The sequence below is a fragment of the Nipponia nippon genome, unplaced genomic scaffold, assembly GCF_047370975.1.
Source record: "Nipponia nippon isolate SJK-2023a ecotype South Korea unplaced genomic scaffold, ASM4737097v1 scaffold_2, whole genome shotgun sequence".
Taxonomy (NCBI): Eukaryota; Metazoa; Chordata; class Aves; order Pelecaniformes; family Threskiornithidae; genus Nipponia; species Nipponia nippon.
The window spans coordinates 46,664,408-46,683,011 of NW_028262336.1; the positions used below are offsets into that span (position 1 = coordinate 46,664,408).

An 18,604-nucleotide genomic window follows, 5' to 3' on the forward strand; every position below is an offset into this window, starting at 1 on the left:
GGTTTAATGTAGTTTCTGAATACATTCTAGCAGTATTCTTTTTTCTAGCCCATTTACCATCAAAATATATTTTGTAAAGGTAAAACTGTATTTTGAAAGAATTTTCAGATTGTGATTAGTGATTTTAAAAACTGCTCCCCCAAGCCCAGACAAACCATGAAGAGTGACTTATTTTTTCACTGTATGTATATGCAGACTTGTTTAAGGTAGGGTCCTTTCTGTAGTAGCCTCTTGGGATTCTGCTCTGGCTTATAAAACTTCATATTCAGGGTAATTGCTTTGCAGAATCAGTCTCACCTGGTGCACTGGTTTGCTGCATAAAGAGAACATTTTCTGCCTTCCTTCTCATGACTGTACATCGTAACATACAGTACTTCAGTTTTCCTTGTTCAGAGAGGCCGTGGCATCTCTGTCCTTGGAGGTTTAAAAGATTCAGCTTTTCAGACAAAGCCAAGGCTGCGATATTGGGAGATTGTCCGACTCTGAACAGGAGGTTCTATTAGATGTCCTCCAGAGGTCCCTTTCAACCCACATTTGTGTGATTCACTCTACTATGGTTTTAAATGTGGGTTAGGGAGGGTGGGGAAGCTAATATATTTAATATTGGGTAAGAAAAATAGAAGTCAGTGCTACAGCCTTGAGGGTTTAAGGTAATCTCTTTTACTGTACTGATAGCACCACAGTCCTGTTTCAAGATACCTTGAAACAAATTACAAGCTGTCAGACATGCAGATCTGACAAAGTGTAGGGTATGAAATAAGAGATGAAAATCTGTCTTGGTCCAGCATAACAGGTTCTGCATATTATCCAACCGTATATTTTCATATTGACTTAGAGAAGTTGCTTGTAGCCTAAATTATGTGATTTTTCTGATTTGTTTTTTTTTGTTTTTGTTTTTGTTCCCCCCCCCCCCCTCGGTTAGCCCTCTCTTTTGGGGATTGCCTTAGAAGGCAATAATTGTTCTCAAATTTGTAGATTATTGTAATTAGTATGTTGGGTTTGTATTGCCCAATGGGCATCAAATTCTGCTGCTGTGAAAAATAGAGTTTAATATAAAGATGTCTAAACTGATTTTTGTTTAATAATACCCTGTTAGATTAGTGTATACTAGTCATGTCCTAAATTTTGTTTCTTTTAGTATATTTTTCATGATGATATTTTCCTTATCTTATTAGAGATAGAAGCCTTTAATTTTATTTTGAGTCCTCTAGTACACTGTTTATTTAGGGCTTGGTCCTTCGAAATACTCCTAGTATTGTATTTGGTGTGTACAGGTTCATCCTTTGATGTCTGGAAGCGTTAATCTGCACAGTGTCCTATTTTAAGCAGGGTCTTGCTTTATGCATTGTATTTTTTCTCTAAAGTTATGCTTTTTCAATCAGTACATAACACCTCTTAATAGTGTCATTAATATTTAACTTGTTTTCATACAAGGCAGAGTTGAGTCAAAGTTTGTCTTGTCTGGGAAGCAGTGATTTTTTTTTTTATTTTCTTTTTCCATGCGAAAGTACTGTAAGTTAGGTACTATTTGTGCATTTCTTGTGCTTTCAGCAAAAGCTTGAACATGTGCCGACTTCTGTGACCACGTTACACATGACCTGGGACCTGTTGGACTTACGTTTTAGGGTCTAATTTTGTTCTAAGCTCCATTTATTCAACTTTCTCTGTGTTTGTATTAACAACAGTGAAACTTGGGCACTATTACTGAGAGAATCTGGTTAGTTCAGAACAGGTTTCGTTAGAGCACGCTGACCTGTGCAATGGATTTACCCCCACACTTTTTAACTTCTGTTTATTCTTGTAAAACTGAAAGAAGATACTAGCTTTCTCCTTGTGTGCTCATTAGAGAAGACCAGTATTAATTTCAGAACAACAGTCAATCTGAAGAAAAAATGCTTTAAAAAATATTCGAGTACTCGCTGTGAAAGTTTACACTCTGCCAGCGACATGAAAGGCAGGATGAAGCCTGCACAACTAGCTACAAATCTGTTTAATCTTATTAGGTGTTCTCCATCACTTAACATGCATGGAAGCCTGAATTTTGCTACCAATGTGTTGTTATTGGTCTTATTGCATCAGCTGGTTACCTAAGGAACTGAGCCGCTTTACAGTAAATGTTAATCCTTTCAGGGCATGCAAATAATAAATTTACCAGAAACCGTTATCTGCTACTGGTATTGCTGACAGAGTAATCAGAGCACGTGTAAGCCTGTTCCTGGATACCTAGGTAGAGATCAAAAAATGGTAAACAGTTCTGAAAAGGGGTTCGTAAATATTTTAAATCTCTCTGGTGATTAAAAAATGTCTTGAAGAGGCTATTAAACTCTTCAGCTGTGTTTGCATTACTCTTGCAAATAGACATTTTTGTTTGTTCTGAGTGACTTTTTGCAGTAAAATAGTGAATTCTAAACTTACAAAACCAACAAGGTAAAGGGAGGCAAAAATTCTGATATGTTTAATAATAAGGAACTGCAATGTTACTTACTGATTTCTTACTGATACGACTGTTAAATATTTGTCAAAAGAAGCTTTATGACAGCTGTTTGTTTTCCAGATTTTTCTCTGATCTGGAGAATTTTAATTAAGAAAGAAATAGACTTCAGTTTTGCCCTTTTGTTTTTCTAGTTCAAAGGCCCCATATTGAGCTCCATCATTCTTTTGGCTGAAATAGGATTGACCTGGCTTCTCCTGTGCTTAGTTTGCCTTACGGTATTGGCTCTGGATCCTCTGGATTCAAGATTACAAATCTTGGGCATAGCTGAGTGAGCTGTCAGCTCAAATGCTGAAAATGGCCAGTTCTGTTATGTATTGTCAGGAATGAACACTAAACAAGCACTTGTTTCTCATTGCAGGATATGCAGTCGGTCTGCTTATACAGGGAGGAAACAAGTTAGATGGCAGATTTTTTTTCATAGAGGAGTTCTGGGCTTAAATCAGTTCTTATGTGAGCTAGAAGTAGAGTCCCATGATAGGAGAATACATTTGGGTTTTATCCATCAACCAACTATCATACACCAGTGTAAATGAAGTGAAGTCTGTATATAGTAATGATGGATGGGTTGTGGGTTAGATGTCAGATAATGTTATTCCACCATCTTGCAGTTACTGTTTCAGATCTGAACTCATTTATTTTATTCTCTGTATTTGATTTCAGAAGAAATAATGCAGGTGACAGAGAGAAGGCACTACAGGTTATGCTTCAAGTCCTGCAGACATGTGATCACCCTGCTCCAGATATGTTTTGCTTATGTGGGAGGATCTACAAGGATATCTTTCTTGATTCTGACTGTAAAGATACCAATAGTCGAGATCGTGCCATTGAATGGTAACAGAAAAAAAAACCCAAAAATATCTATTTAAAAAAGTTTTCAGACTTTTACTTCTGGTTATGAAAGGCAGGGCTGTAAGAATTAGAAGATCACTTGTTCCACTTACCTCTTTTTTTTCAGGGTCCTGTTTGAGTAATTCGTTTACTGAGCGTCAGATCTTCGGATATGTGTTTCCTTGCTTCTCTTTGTAGACTATCATGAATATAGAATTATACACTTAGTTTATTGGGGGGGGAGAACGATGATTCACCCACATCTTTGTAGAGAAAATATGCAATTGATCTGCTTCAAGGCCAAAATGAAGTACAAGTGAAATCATGGGAGAGTTGGTCCTCTGTGCAAGGATGGTTTCCACACTGGATCCCCAGGAGATGCAATGATCTAACTGTATATAAGGAAAAATATTGATAAACTGCATTATGAATTTTCTGAAGACAGTAAGGCATGCATGTGCACACAGGCTGTCACTGACATACTGTTCACATAGGTACATTTGTATAATCATAGCAACGGCTGCTGAGTACAATAATGTTAGCAATGTGGGTTTGTACTGTGACTCTGAAATGCTCCCCTCTCTCTCTCCCCGCCCTCCTCCCCCCAATCACCTCAACATGGTTAGTGCAACATGGATGGGTAGCAGTGAATTCAGAAGCTTCAGATGGCTCTCTTCATCCTGCACCAGCTGGTGGCGTGCATTCAGCCTTTGACAGCTGTGTCTCAGTTACCTTTAATGAATGTGAAGCTTTAACACAAAGGGCTTGGAGCCTTTTTTTAAAACTTGCACTGAAGACTAATATTTTCATTGCTTTTCTCATATGAATAATATAATAAAATTAGGTTCTTTTGGATTTAAGAGTCTTGCAGTAACCAGTTTGTTGTATTTTCACAAAGCTACACAAGGTGGCAGAACATAAAACTAAGCAGAAGTTTTTCTTTCTCACCATAAGACAAGAAGCTACTTTCTTACAAGTGCTTTTTGCAAAGAGTGCCATTGGTACCAACTAGCCATATAGTCCTTATAGTAAATTAATAGCTTAAAATACTTACCAGAACTTCGCAGTATTTCAGTTCTTCTATACAACGAGATGTGAGCTCTTGACTCTTTTTCTGCAGGTATCGCAAAGGATTTGAACTCCAGTCAACTCTGTATTCTGGAATTAACCTTGCAGTTTTGCTACTTGTTGCAGGACAACAGTTTGAAAGCTCAATGGAACTGAGAAAAATAGGTAAATATCCACACACAGTGCCACAGACAAGTTTTCTGCCTCTCTCCCTGTGAAGAAAACAAAATGCTGATAGTGGTGCGTTGCACAGACAGAAAGGTGGTTCAGGCTATTTAGTGGCGGGTCCTGGATGGCAGGCTAAAATACAGGGATCTTGAAGGACCGTTTTTTCCCTTGTTGCCTTGGAGCAGCTTTCGAGTAACTTGGCCCATCTAAAGGGCCCCAGAGATGGGAGAGGAACACGGAAGGACCAACTTCAGCACCATCCGTAAACTGCCTTTACTGCACCACAGAGATTATCCCATTGCACAGGCAACAGGGGACAAAGACAGGAGGTGACAGAGTGTGGCCCAGCTCTCCTCAGGGATGCCAGGGAAGAATCCACAGGGTTTCTGTTGTCCCTGAACTGAGAGATCCACAGGAAGTCTTGCCTGGAAGGATCTACCAGGACAGTAACTAGTTCTCTACCTAGATTCACATCTTCCATGTAGGTGCTAACTAAAACCCACCACTATACATCTATAAAGAAATCATATGATAGAAACAGATATAGAGTTCTTCCTAGAAAGATAATAGTTGAAAATTATATTTGAAATCAGATCCTGTCTGAAATACATACTTGAACCTTAAAGGGGAAGAATGCAAATGTGGCTTTACATCATTCCCCTGACCTTACTCTGGGGTGGACTTGTGGAAGCCTCTAGCCATTGCTCTCTTGCAGTAGATGCAGATCTCAAGGACACACTGATGCGCAGCTTACACTGAGAATCAGGAGGCAGATAGCCCAGACAGGTAGCACAAGAGGGTTTTCAACACTGTGTGTGGTAGGAGTTCTGACAGGCTGAACTGTATTGGGGATGTTATTTGCAGACCCAGCCTCTGTGTTGGGCAATGTTTTTTTTTTTGTTTTTTTTTTTCTGGGGAAAACTTACTCCACTTTGTTTTTATCACTAATGCTTAATCAAGTCTTATTAGTCTTTTACTGATAGACTTATCAGTAAAAAACACTTATTAGTGTTTTACTGATAGAAAAATATGGTTTTTAATTGAAATTTTACAGGTGTACGGTTAAACAGTTTATTGGGAAGAAAAGGAAGCCTAGAAAAAATGAACAATTACTGGGATGTGGGACAGTTCTTCAGTGTGAGCATGCTGGCTAATGATGTTGGTAAAGCAGTACAAGCAGCAGAGAAACTTTTTAAGCTGAAACCTCCAGTGTGGTATGTGGTAGAAGGCTGTAGCTCAAGTACCCAACTATGGGGAAATACACAAATTAGAAAAATCTTGTAATCACTTGGATAACTTAACTGGATTTTTCCATCTTAGATTGTTTGTAACTCTGACTTTATAACCTGTCCTTTTATTTTGGGAGGGAAGGGGGAAGTTAAGAAATTAAGTTACCCATCATTATTGGGTTTATATCCCATTGAAGCACATCTTTTATAAGAAAGAGTTTGGAAATTAGTGATAATTCTTTGTGAAACAATTGTGAAAAGATTGTGAAACCATTCTTTTCAGAGTTTAGCTAGCTGCTGCTTCCCTCCCCCACCATCTTCTAGCTCATAACGTCCTGTCTAATCACTGTGTAACTACTCACGTAACTATACCCTTTTGCAAAAAGATAGTGTTCATGAACATCCATGTGAGTTTATGACTTAAGGTTTAGACTAAACTTGCTATTCTTTCCAGAAATCTGTAAAAATCAACACAATAATTTCCATTATGGTAGCTTATAAAGTACATTTAATTTTGCAGTTAATTTTTTGGATGTATAAGTCAGTTAAGTGGTTTTTAGAATCTGGTCAAATTTTGTTTTCTCTCCATTAACTCACTAATTCAATACATTCTAGGTACTTGAAATCGTTAGTTCAGAATCTGATGTTAATTCAGCATTTCAAGAAACTCACCATAGAACATTCGCCTAGACAAGAAAGATTGACTTTCTGGCTAGATATAATTTTTGAGGCAACGAAAGAAACAACTAATGGACTGAGATTTCCAGTAAGATGTTATGTCCAAACAAGTTTTGTATGTCTTATGTTTCTGGATAGGATATGACAAGAACTGGAAGACTCTAAACACAATACTCTCATAACTCCCTGTTATTTCATTGCATGAACCAACACCCTGTATTCTGCTGATCTTTACTCTATAAAAACATTGAACCCACCACCCTAAAAGCATTCTAAGAAATACTTCTAAGTCTCCTACAACAAATTGTGATTGTACTGTTTTGTTGTACATAGGAACACAGCCTCTTCCTGCCTTGTCTTGCCCTTCTCTCTCCCCCTGGAAATTTTTTAGGCCTTACTTTGAGATTACCCATTGTTTATATCAGAGCATCTGAAGATACTGTTGTGTGTTAACTGCTGGTTTATTAAGGAAAAATGTTGTCTCTCTTCAGGTTTTGGTGATAGAACCGACTAAAGTCTACCAGCCTGCATATGTTTCAATCAACAATGAAGCAGATGAGAGATCTCTCTCTTTGTGGCATGTCTCTCCCACTGAAATGGTAAAGCTACCAGCAGATGGTGTTTCATGTATTCTGATTCATTATTCTTAAAGTCACTTTTTTATATGTAGATTTTGGAGCACTGTACAATAATTTGAAGTTTGCTACATTTCTGTGAAGCCTAAGCCTCAATATCTCTTTTATGCAGATATGAAAGTTAACCTTTTACAGAGAAAATAAAAGGAGAGACTATGATTAGAACTCAAGTGGTTTTGACCTCTAGTTCAGATTTCACTTATCTTGGCCATGTCTCTTGGAAGTGCTTCGGTTATTTGGTCTGCTCATAATATTTCTCATTAAAATTGTGTGATTTTTTATTAAGATGCAGCTCAAAGTTAGATAAAAAGAAAAGATAAAACCCAGTATTGCATTTAATATTTTAGGAATTTTAAAGTTTTACAATTATAAGATTCGAAACTAGAAAAAATGGCAGCCTGTGACAAATAAGTGTCAAGAGATGAAATATTTGGTGTCTTGGATTATTAGATAAGGCATAGGAGATTTGGAAAGGAGTAGGCACAGTTATGGACAGTGTAATCTCTTAAAAGTGAGAAATAATTTCAGTTTCACATTGAAAGACTTGAAATCTGGAATGTATTTCACCACCCCTTCTTAATATCAGAACAACATAGGTGGAGAATAGACTAAAAATGTAGAGAGGCAAAGTGTGGAAAAGAAGCATGTTAGAGCAAGAGAAGACCACATAATTACCTGGATCTGTGAACTTCTTTTCCAGTACACTGTTCTACTTCGCTACTTCAAGTGAATGTGTCTGACACAACTTTGCTTTATGGAACAAATTCTCAGTGCGTATCTGGCAGTGCTAAATAAGATCCAGCTGTTAGCTAGAGATTTATGGAGGGCTACAGTCTTAGGCACAGGCTGTCCTTCCTCTGTTTTGCCTCCAGTGTGCTCCCTGGGCCTCCAGCGTGCTCCCTGGGCCAAAGTTTTTGGCTCAGTATCTCTTAGGAAGATGTGTGAAGTTTTACAGAATTATAGAATTGTTTAGGTTGGAAAAGAACTTTAAGATCATGAAGTCCAACTGTTAACCTAGCACTGCCAAGTCCACCACTAAACCATGTGCTTAAGTGCCACATCTACCCATCTTTTAAATACCTCCAGGGATGGGGACTCAACCACTTCCCTGGGCAGCCTGTTCCAATCCTTGACAACCCTTACCATGAAGACATTTTTCCTGATATTCAATCTAAACCTCCCCTGGTGCAGCTTGAGGCCGTTTGCTCTCGTCCTATTGCATGTTACTAGGGAGAAGAGACCGACCCCCACCTGGCTACAACCTCCTTTCAGGTAGTTGTAGAGAGCAATAAGGTCTCCCCTCAGCCTCCTCTTGTCCAGACTCAACAACCCCAGCTCCCTCAGCTGCTCGTCGTAAGACTTGTGCTCTAGACCCTTCACCAACTTCGTTGCCCTTCTTTGGACACGCTCCAGCACCTCAATGTCCTTCCTGTAGTGAGGGGCCCAAAACTGAACACAGTACTCGAGGTGTGGCCTCACCAGTGCTGAGTACAGGGGGACGATCACTTCCCTGGTCCTGCTGGCCACACCATTTCTGATACAAGGCAGGATGCCATTGGCCTTCTGGGCCACCAGGGCACAGGTTTCCTTTCCCTTTGAGCCTAGATAAGAGTAGGGCATAGTCTGCTCCGTGTTTAAAAAGAAACATTGATGTATTGAGTCAAAACATAATGCTTGGTAAATTGTACTTCAAGATGTATTCTTCAAATTTAATTTTACATGAGGAAATGCAGCCTTTATTTCCACCCTGTGCCATTTATATTAATTTTTCCTCAAGAGAGTAAAATAGCAATGTATGACCTTTCTTTACCTATATATCAATCTTATTTGAAATTTGGGGGGAAAGAAAAAAAGAAAAGACAAGAGATATGTTGGAAGAACTTTATTTTGCTTACCATGCTGTGACTTTGTTTTCAATAGTAAGTCAAGGTTAAACTGTGGTTGATTATAGCTCTTTGTTCTTTACAGAAACAGATTCACGAATGGAATTTTACAGCTTCTTCCATTAGGGGAATAAGGTTGGTATGTCAAAAAACAGTTAAGTGGGTTTTTGTTTATGTTTTATATTTCCCTTAACTGGGAAATCTGGATTCTGCCTTAAATCTCTGCTTTGCATTGCCTGTTATAAAACCTTGTTTTGTCCAGCCTGCTTTGAAATGTCAACACCGAAAAGTTTGCCTTTCCATGCATGGGCAGAGCTGTACATTTCTCATAGGAATACTTATCTAAGGGGGGTGTGTGTGTGTGTGTATTGTCTGGTAGACTTCCCTGTTTTCGATCGTGTACCTGCTTTTTGTATATTTTTCTTATTTTTTCAGTGAAGTTATTGCCATCTCTGCATTTAAAAACATGGAGGGCAGAAGGAAAGAAGAGCCCTTAGCTATTCTTGTTTCCTTCCATAAATGAAAAAACTGTTTGTCTGTTTTCCTTTAAGAAAAGGAAACTATGGTATCTATTTTCTGTTTGGAATTCAGAAATGCTTCTGATATGGCTCTATCTAAAAACCTACTAGCTAAAATTTGGATTATTAGAGAAATGTTAAATGAGGCATGGACATCGTTTGTGCTAAGGAAAGAATTCTTGAGCTGGAAGGAGACTGCTAGTGGAGTTTCTCAAGGACTAGCCTTTAAGTAGTTAAAGTAGTTCCATTTTGTGATGCCTAGATTAATGGAAACACTAGTCACAAGTAAATGGGTCCAAGTATGGGTACAAAAGAAGACCAGAATATTATATAGAAAGAACAGGGTTGTTCTGAAAACTGAAAGGATAGAAAAGATTCACATTCGGTATTAACAACTGCAAAATACAACTACATTTAGAAGCTAGCTTATATATCTTAAGTTGGGCTACTTTGCTGCCAGAAAGGGGAGAGGCAGCGAACCAGGAGAGAAAACAAAATGAAACCTATCTGTACAGCCTGGCAGTATGTCTGTGGCATTCTTGCATGTCTGCATTATGCAGGCTGTAGCTAAGAACCAGAGGGAGCTGTAAGCACAGGGAACACGAGGTGGGCTTTTGCCTTCTCTCTGTGTTTGTGAGTCACTACGTTGGTGGATCTGGCCTTTCTAGGGACGTAAATGGCTGTTGGCTGGGGCCACTTGTGTGAGTGCATAAGCTTAAGTGCTTGAAAAACTTTCTGATTCAAGTACAAGCATAAATTCAGATACCTAATGAGTTCTGTAGTTCTCAAAGCAGAGGGCTTCTGGGCTGTGATTTTGACCATAAGCACTTAAGTTTTAGGTCCCAAGTTTGTCTTCTCTGAACTAGTATTATTTGCTTAAGCAAATAAGCTCAGTGAAAAAGTATTTCTCTGAATAAGGTGAGTGGTGATTGCTGTGAAAGCCTACAGTTGTGGATTTGGACATAGATTCTACCATAACTTCAGTATTTTCTTCTAAAAGAAGCAGGTTTTGGTTTAAATGAATTCGATGTGATATTTTATTCTACTACTCCAATGCAACGTGAGTGGATGTGAAGTTGTCATTACTGAAGTCTGTGGAGCTGACTGAGCATAACTTGGCATAACGTTTCTGAAACATATTAATTACCTTCAGTCAACACATTGCACAGAAATTAATCTTTGAGAAAGATAACTTTTAATTAAATGGAAGCAAGCAATTCATTTGCTTTGATTCTTAGTCACTGCTGGGGATTACAAAGCTCAAAGAGGCAATCTTTTTAAACTTAGTGGAATTAGATGTTTGCTTTGTATGTGACAACTTGCAATTGCTATACTTCTGAAATTGCATTAGTTTTAGTGAAAAAAAAAAATTAGTGGTCTCAGTTAACTTATACTCTGTCAAAACCCTTAACCTGTATTTATGCTAACCAGTTCATCTTATATACCACATGCGTTACACTGTTTATAATCCAGTATTGTTACTTAGATACTGTCTTGTCTATCCTATATTTGCTTTGTCACTTAGTTCTCGTGTCAGGTATGTGTTAATCTGCCTTGCTAGACTAGAAATTGCTATACCAGAATGAAGCTACAGAATGGTGTAGTGTATTTTCATGTATTTCTGAAAAAATCTTCTGGCAAAATTCTAATTTTTTTGCAACATTTGTCCATGTAGCCCTTTATGATGCTACAGCAAGTTGGTCTTGTAACATTCTGCAACTTTACTATAGTCTACTGTCATGTATGGCCCCTCTGCTCTGCTCTGCTCTGCTCTGGTGAGACCCCACCTGGAGCACTGTGTCCAGCTCTGGGGTCCTCAGTGCAAGAAGGACATAGACCTGTTGGAGACGGTCCAGAGGAGGGCCACAAAAATGATCAGAGGGCTGGAACACCTCCCTTATGAGGAAAGGCTGAGAGAGCTGAGGTTGTTCAGCCTGGAGAAGAGAAGGCTGCGGCGAGACCTTATTGCAGCCTTTCAGTACTTAAAGGTGGCTTGTAAGAAAGATGAGGACAGACTTTTTAGCAGGGCCAGTAGTGATAGGACAAGGGGTAATGGTTTTAAACTCAAAGAGGGTAGATTCAGACTAGATACAAGGAAGAAATTTTTCGCAATGAGGGTGGTGAAACACTGGAATGGGTTGCCCAGAGAGGGGGTAGATGCCCCATCCTTGGAAACATTCAAGGCCAGGCTGGATGGGGCCCCGAGCAACCTGATCTAGTTGTAGATGTCCCTGCCAATTGCAGGGGGGATGGACTAGATGGCCTTTAAAGGTCCCTTCCATCCCAAAGCATTCTATGATTCTATGATTAACTAACTAGCTCAACTAACTGGCTCAACAGAGGCTAAGCAAAATCTGAGAGTTTGACTAAACAGATCAGACAAGAATCTAATCAATTTTATTTAAAAAATGCACAAAAATTATGAGAATACCTTAACAAGCATAACAACTTGGCATTTATGTAGAATAATACTGAAGTGCAAGTGTTTGGAATAAGAGATCAATTCCTAGATTTACTTTCATATTGATGCTATGTTTTATGGCCTCTTCACTTTTCGCTTCAATGCATTTAGATGGGATATGTATGACACTGGCAAGATACAGTATGCAATAAATCATCACTTTGTCAGAATTATTGCTGCAGTTTGGAGTAAATATTGGTCATCCCAAAATTTGTTTATGAGTATTAAGGCTGTAAAAAGTATATGCTGTGAAGGATCTGCTACACTGTAGGTGTTTCCCAGTTCAATTTTACTGTAGGAGTAATGGAAATACAAAAACCAGAAAAGTACTTGTCAAGCTTAAAAGATAGCTAGATTAGTGTCAAAGCAATTCATATTCCATAGAGGTGTCATCAAATACCAAGAAATATGATGGAACTGTATAAAAACGTAAGGGGATGTGAACAACAAACAAACCTCAAAACCCTTCAGATAAACAAGCATTTTACCAAAGTAAGCAGTAGCTTAATCATTTGTCAAATTGGAGATAAGATTATAGAATATGTAAACAAATTCAAATCTTCTAGTTGTAAGGAAAATAAATATAATTGCATACTGCCTCTATGAGGTAATTAACTTTGAAAAAGGTGTTTGCTAAGTGTTTGTAATTAAAAAAAAAAAGGTCGTCTTGCTCTATTTCTTTGAAGTTACGTCCAAAATAATCTTTTCTTACTGTGAATTTTATAGCATTTCCAAGTTTGATGAACGATGTTGTTTTCTTTATGTCCATGACAACTCTGACGACTTTCAAATCTACTTTTCTACAGAAAACCAATGTAGTAGGTGAGTTCAGTTTGTGTGGGTATTGCATGCAAGATCTGTGTCCTAAATAGAACTGATTTAGTAAAGATTGAAAGCTGACATTTTTGCTTGAGAAATTAATTATTTATTTCTTCACTTCTTTTGTCTTGATGAAGAAGCAATGAACTAAAATCAATTATATTTAGGGTGATGACAGCAGTGTCCCATTACACTTGTTGGCTGGTTCTGATCCATTTACCTACAAGTCATTACATCTGAGAAAAGGCTTAAGTAGCTTATTCTAATTTATAACTATTATCTTCTTTTTGTTTGTCTTGGCCATGTCATGTAAGGTACGACATTTGTTTACGTTCCCTTATGTACCTGTTCAGTTTGATTTAAGTAAGAGCAACTAGATGGAATAGAAATTTCTAGCTTATATTGTGTCACAGATATCTGTTACTGTTTGCACCTGTATTCAAATACTTCCTGATGATCTGTTGTCTCTAAACAGTGAGAATGCTAACTGAATTTCAGGCCTAAATCTTTACAGACCAAATTCTTCCCGAGGACTGATATTTGGCATATAAACCTTCTGAATTAAGTAGGAGTGATTTGTTAATACATGTAATATTTGGGGTTGGGTGGTGTGTTTATTTTTCTTGAATAATTATTATTTATGTATTGCATGGAATAAACTCAGGTTAAAGAAAATTACTAGCTATGCAGAGTGCAGTGTGTAAAAGATAGGAAATACTAAAATTAATGTTACCTGCTCAGCCTTAATTTGGCACCACAATTTGCGCGTTATGAAACATGGTCACATTTTTTATGCCTTATTCAGTGCACAACAGGAGTCTGTTCCAGAGATATGTGTCTATTAGTCAGTGAAAGAGATGTGAATATTTTATCATAATTTTTAATGATTGTTAACCATTTGTTATGGAATTTGGAAAAAAGTGAGTGGCTCAGGCAGGGAGCTACAGGAAAAGATGGTCTTGTACTTAAGGATCTCTATCCCAAAGAACTAGGTGAAATTAGTTAAAACTCTGTTCTTCAAAACATGTTACTGCTTTTATATCCTTGGCTTTCTGGATGCCTGACTAGAAACCACAAAATCTGATTTTCAGAAATACTGAGCAATCACACTTGCAACCAAAGTCCATAGGAACATTTAAATTAAACCGAAGGTAACAGAATTCTCATCCCTACAAGAAGGAGCACCACCCAATATGATGTCGCAAATTTAGCACTACTGAATTGAACCACTGAAAATCAGTACTTCATTTTTTAATATCTCAACTTCTTCTCTAATTACATTTGTAAAGACAAGGCCATACTAAGCACTTTCCACCAAAGTGTACAGCAAAAATATTTGAGTTGTACCAAGAGTACCAAGATTTTACTATGCAGTTACAATAACAAGCAAGTATTGGGTTCTACTACAGCAAATAAAATAATTTTATAAATAAGTAGGCTTTTCAGTGTGTGTTTGATGTTCTTTCTCATTTAAAATAGGGTAAATATGGAGAAAGTAAGTAATGAAAGAAACCTATGAACATGCTAGTCAGTTTATTAGCTTGAAAGCAAAGCCCACCTTGTGAGGAATCTGTTTAATCTCCTTCCAGAAGGATATTTTTCTTTGATCCTGTACTATTTATTGCTTTTTTAGATTCTGTGGGTTGGTGAAAGAAATGTTGTCTGATGCAGCTGGCAGTACTTTGGAACTAGAAGGAGAAGTAGATGGCGACACATTGGAGGTAAGTCAAGGATAAAAGATCCAAGAACTCTGAAACTTGTTCTCCATCTTCCCTGCATTTTCATATCAGTATGCTAGAAAAATAATTAATACCATTTAAACTCCTTAATTGTATATGAAAATTCAACTCTTACAAAACTATTTGTACACAGGAGTTGCATTCATTTGAAAAAACACATTTTAATGAAGTGAGACTGTTACTGCTGCAAACTGTATAAATCCCTAATGCAGGGTGTTACTGATTTTGTGTTTATGTTGCAATCAATGTATAGATGACAATCATCTGATATCAGCTGGCTTAAGTGGCTAAAAAAGATAAAATATTAAATAAATTCTATGAAAAAGCCATTTAGTAAAGGGACTTCAGTTTTTCCAGCTGGTACCTGGTACTATTACTACTGCAGGTAATTTCATTTGACAGGCTTTTTCTGTCACAGAGATTTGCAGATATTTAGGATCAGATTAATCCATTGTGCTTTTTACTCATCACTGAAACATCCATGTTAGGAACCTGGTAGCTGTGGGCTTTCTTTATAATCAGTACAGAGGGGAAAAAAAAATTACTTGGAAAGGATTATTCACATTTTATGTGAGCTCACGCTAGGGTAGGTGAATCCATGTCTTCATAAGACACACTGCCTCATAGCAAATGTCCAGATTTGTAGCACTAAGTACGTACCTTGTGCGTCTGTTTATTTGTTTTGAAATCTGAAATGCCATCATAAAAAGTAGGTTGTAACTTTTATTAATGAGTGTAAAAACCTTACTGTGGTTTGTTTGAGCTGGGTATCTTTCTTACTGTGTCTCATTCCAGCAAGTCTCTTAGGCTTATGATTCAGAGCAGCTCTTTATGATAGTGATCCTTTTGTAGCACCTGAGGCTTCAGAAGAGGATTAAGAAAGAAGACAACCCTCTACTGTACTGTTGAATGTAATTGCATATGGTGGGGAACATGAGTTTCTGCATGGAAGTTTGTGCATAGTGGCCACAGAATTCTCTCTTCAAGTGAAAAATACAAGATACGCATGTCTATTAAGCCCAGCTTAATATGTACGTCTGTGGTCTCGGTGTAGGGTCCGGGCTCTGCCTTGGCAAAGACAGGGTATTATCTATAGCTGCAGATTTTACATTGCATATTTATGGACTTAGCTAATAGCAGGGCAATCTCCAAACAACACAGCCTATTCAACTGTATAATAGTCTCTCAGAGGAAGTGAGCTCACCGTGGCTTGAGCCTTTTAAAAACTGAACTGGAAAAAGCACTGGAGAATGCACAGCAGGAAACAATTCTGCATGAATCAATGACGTATGGAGAAATGACTACAGAAATTAATTTTAAATCTTTACATTGTATCATTATATGTATCTTGAAGTTTTCACAGTTATCACCTGGTACTTACTGTCTTAGCTCAGGGCATTGAAACAGAAATCAAGATACAGAAGGGGAGGATTAATTTGTTTAGCTTATAAATGAGCTAAGACACTTAATGTCTTTCTGCAGCCTGAGATCTTGCATTTAAGAAGAGGCAATATGGAAAATGCAGCTTTGTATAGTCTCGATGTGCTTGACAAGCACAGAGAAAGCAGAAGTTCTTACTGTTAATAAAACAACTGTTTATATTTGGGGAAGAGGAAGAAATAGCCTTGAGCACAGTTTGGGGGAAGAAAATCTGATTTCAGCCAGAATTCTTAGGAGAATGTTGTTCCAAGGGGTTGTATATTTTGGACTGAGGTACTATTTGAAAGCAACTACAGTTTAGGTCTACAGCAAACAAGGATTTGGCAGGAGAATGAGTGTGGCAGTCCTTTCTACCTTAGGGTATTCACTTCTGGATATAGATATTGAAGAAGTTCGTATCACTTTAAGAGTACCTGCTGTACCCCAAATAGGAAATCCTAGAGATCAGACTCTGCCCTACCACATTTGTACAGAAGGTCAGCTATAACCACTTGTTTACTCGTACCTAATGGATGAATTGCACATCCAGTGGATCACATATTCAGACTTTTGGCAACCAGCAGTGATTTATTCAATCTTTGTAGCTGTTGGAAAGAGAGGAGGCAAATGTAAAGTGGCATCAAGTATATACAAGTCTATTAAACTGTCTACTAACTAGCATTGAACTATAAATCTCAATGATTTTAATGTATCATAGGACCCAGACTAGAGAACAGAAGTTTCTCCACAGTAATTATAGAGCTGGCTTAGGACCAGCCTGTTGCAGATAGGGTTGCTGTCAGTCTTAAATTCTGCAATGTGACTGCTGTCTTTTTCCTGCACAGTTTTATATCATATGATAGCTGTGAAAGCTGGATATGCTTCTGCCAAAGAACCTGACAAGTTTTACATATGGCGTTTTGGGTCAGTTATCCTATCATATAACAAGATTATGTTATGAACCATGATGTGCTGAAACATCGAAAATGAAACTGTACTAAAGCTGTTCTAACTCAAGTTTAGTTCCACTGAGCAGAGTATGCTGTTAGGATAAACGACAGACGTTTTTTCTTTATCACCTTCCATATAGCAGCATGAAACTTGCCACCTTTGCTGAGGTGAAGGGGGGGGGGGGGGGGGCGGCGGAATATCAGTGACACACAGACATTGCAATAGCAGAGCTGCAATATGAACTGGGAAGACATTTCAAAGAAATAAGATCTCAAGGCTGCATTCTGTATGAGTGCGCCTTACCGGATGAAGGAGAAAAAGTGGTCATTGACAGAAATTTCAATAGTTATGGCCATTGTAAAAAGGTTTGCTTTTTTTTTTTTTTTAATAGAGAATTCATATGAAGCCACAGAGAATACCCTGCAGTTTTCCCATATGGGACATCCTCTTGGATTTGAGAAAATACTAGGGGAGATCTATGTACTCCTGAAAATATCTGAGGCTATGAAACCGTCCAATTCCTTTCTTAACTTTTTGCAAAAGTGCTTTTTCAATATACTTTATCAGTTCCCTGATCTGAATCAGGGGTGTGCTGCTTAACCCAACTTTCATGACAAATTTGGTTTTATTTAGTGTCTGGGATGTACTTTGATTAAGCATCATTCATCAATAGGCTTTTTCACTGACCTTCATAGTAGGAGAGCTCTGTGGTAAGATCACTGTATGGGACAAGACCATGACGTGGTGTAAATTAGTGTAGCTATGCTGAAGTCAGTGAACCAGCAGTGACTTATTCAGCTGGCAATATGACCCAGCATGGTTTCAGCAGCAGGGGAAACCACCACTTCGTATATTTAATCATCCTTGGAGAAGATGAGCGTTTCTGCCTTTTGGAAAAGCTCGTAATGAAGCGAATATGTCAGAAATGAATTTTGCTAAGCTCAAATGAGAGTTTAGGGTCTTAAAACAGTGTCCACCCACTGTAATGAGAATGTCCTTTTATCTGTTTATTAAACCATTGGTTTCAAAATTATAGGTTATGTTCCATACATTTACGTATTCTGAAGGCTCTGTCAGCAATTCTTAGAGATGATACCTGAATGTGTTCTTTTGACACCACCGTTTCATTGAATTTGGTTTAATGCTCTGTTCCTTGTTTGGATGAATGCATTTCGAAGTTGGTTAGGGAAGACTGATTTGTAAAGCAAGTAACGTGGAAATTTTACAAGTTGTGTAATGCAGCAGGCTGGTACCTAACCTACCGTGCTACAGCTGTACTGCAGGAATTACTCTGTGCTGTACGAACTCAGTATAGCTGAGTAGTTAAAGCTCTCTGTAATGTCAAATACTAGTGATAACAATTTCTGTGCTGTTTGTTTATCTTTTCTGCTTACAGTATGAATATGATTACGATGAGAATGGTGACAGGGTAGTTCTAGGGAAAGGTACTTATGGAATAGTTTATGCTGGAAGAGACCTTAGCAATCAGGTCCGAATAGCCATCAAAGAAATACCTGAGAGAGACAGCAGGTAAGACCTAGTTTATTGTTATATATACATTGCGAATGAAACTGCAGTGGTTGCCTGAAAACTTTGCTGCTCTTAGCATGTATTTCTGTATGGTTAGTTTATAAAATCCCAGAATACTAAAATTCAATTATTAATTCCTCCTAGTATTGAACAGAACCCTTTGAGAATAAGGACTTTTTATTTT

At 37.9% G+C, this 18,604-nt stretch overlaps 1 protein-coding gene across 3 annotated transcripts in view; it reads left to right on the top strand.

The window, feature by feature from the left end:
• MAP3K15 (mitogen-activated protein kinase kinase kinase 15) overlaps positions 1-18,604 on the top strand; it is a 91,486-nt gene that overhangs the window by 53,737 nt on the left and 19,145 nt on the right. For all 3 annotated transcript variants that reach the window (XM_009476307.2, XM_087756670.1, XM_087756669.1), the window contains 9 exons: positions 3,155-3,325; positions 4,443-4,555; positions 5,613-5,772; positions 6,403-6,553; positions 6,957-7,064; positions 9,069-9,118; positions 12,689-12,784; positions 14,415-14,502; positions 18,287-18,420. In XM_009476307.2, coding sequence (XP_009474582.2) covers positions 3,155-3,325; positions 4,443-4,555; positions 5,613-5,772; positions 6,403-6,553; positions 6,957-7,064; positions 9,069-9,118; positions 12,689-12,784; positions 14,415-14,502; positions 18,287-18,420 — 1,071 coding nt within the window. The remainder of the gene's footprint in view (positions 1-3,154; positions 3,326-4,442; positions 4,556-5,612; positions 5,773-6,402; positions 6,554-6,956; positions 7,065-9,068; positions 9,119-12,688; positions 12,785-14,414; positions 14,503-18,286; positions 18,421-18,604) is intronic.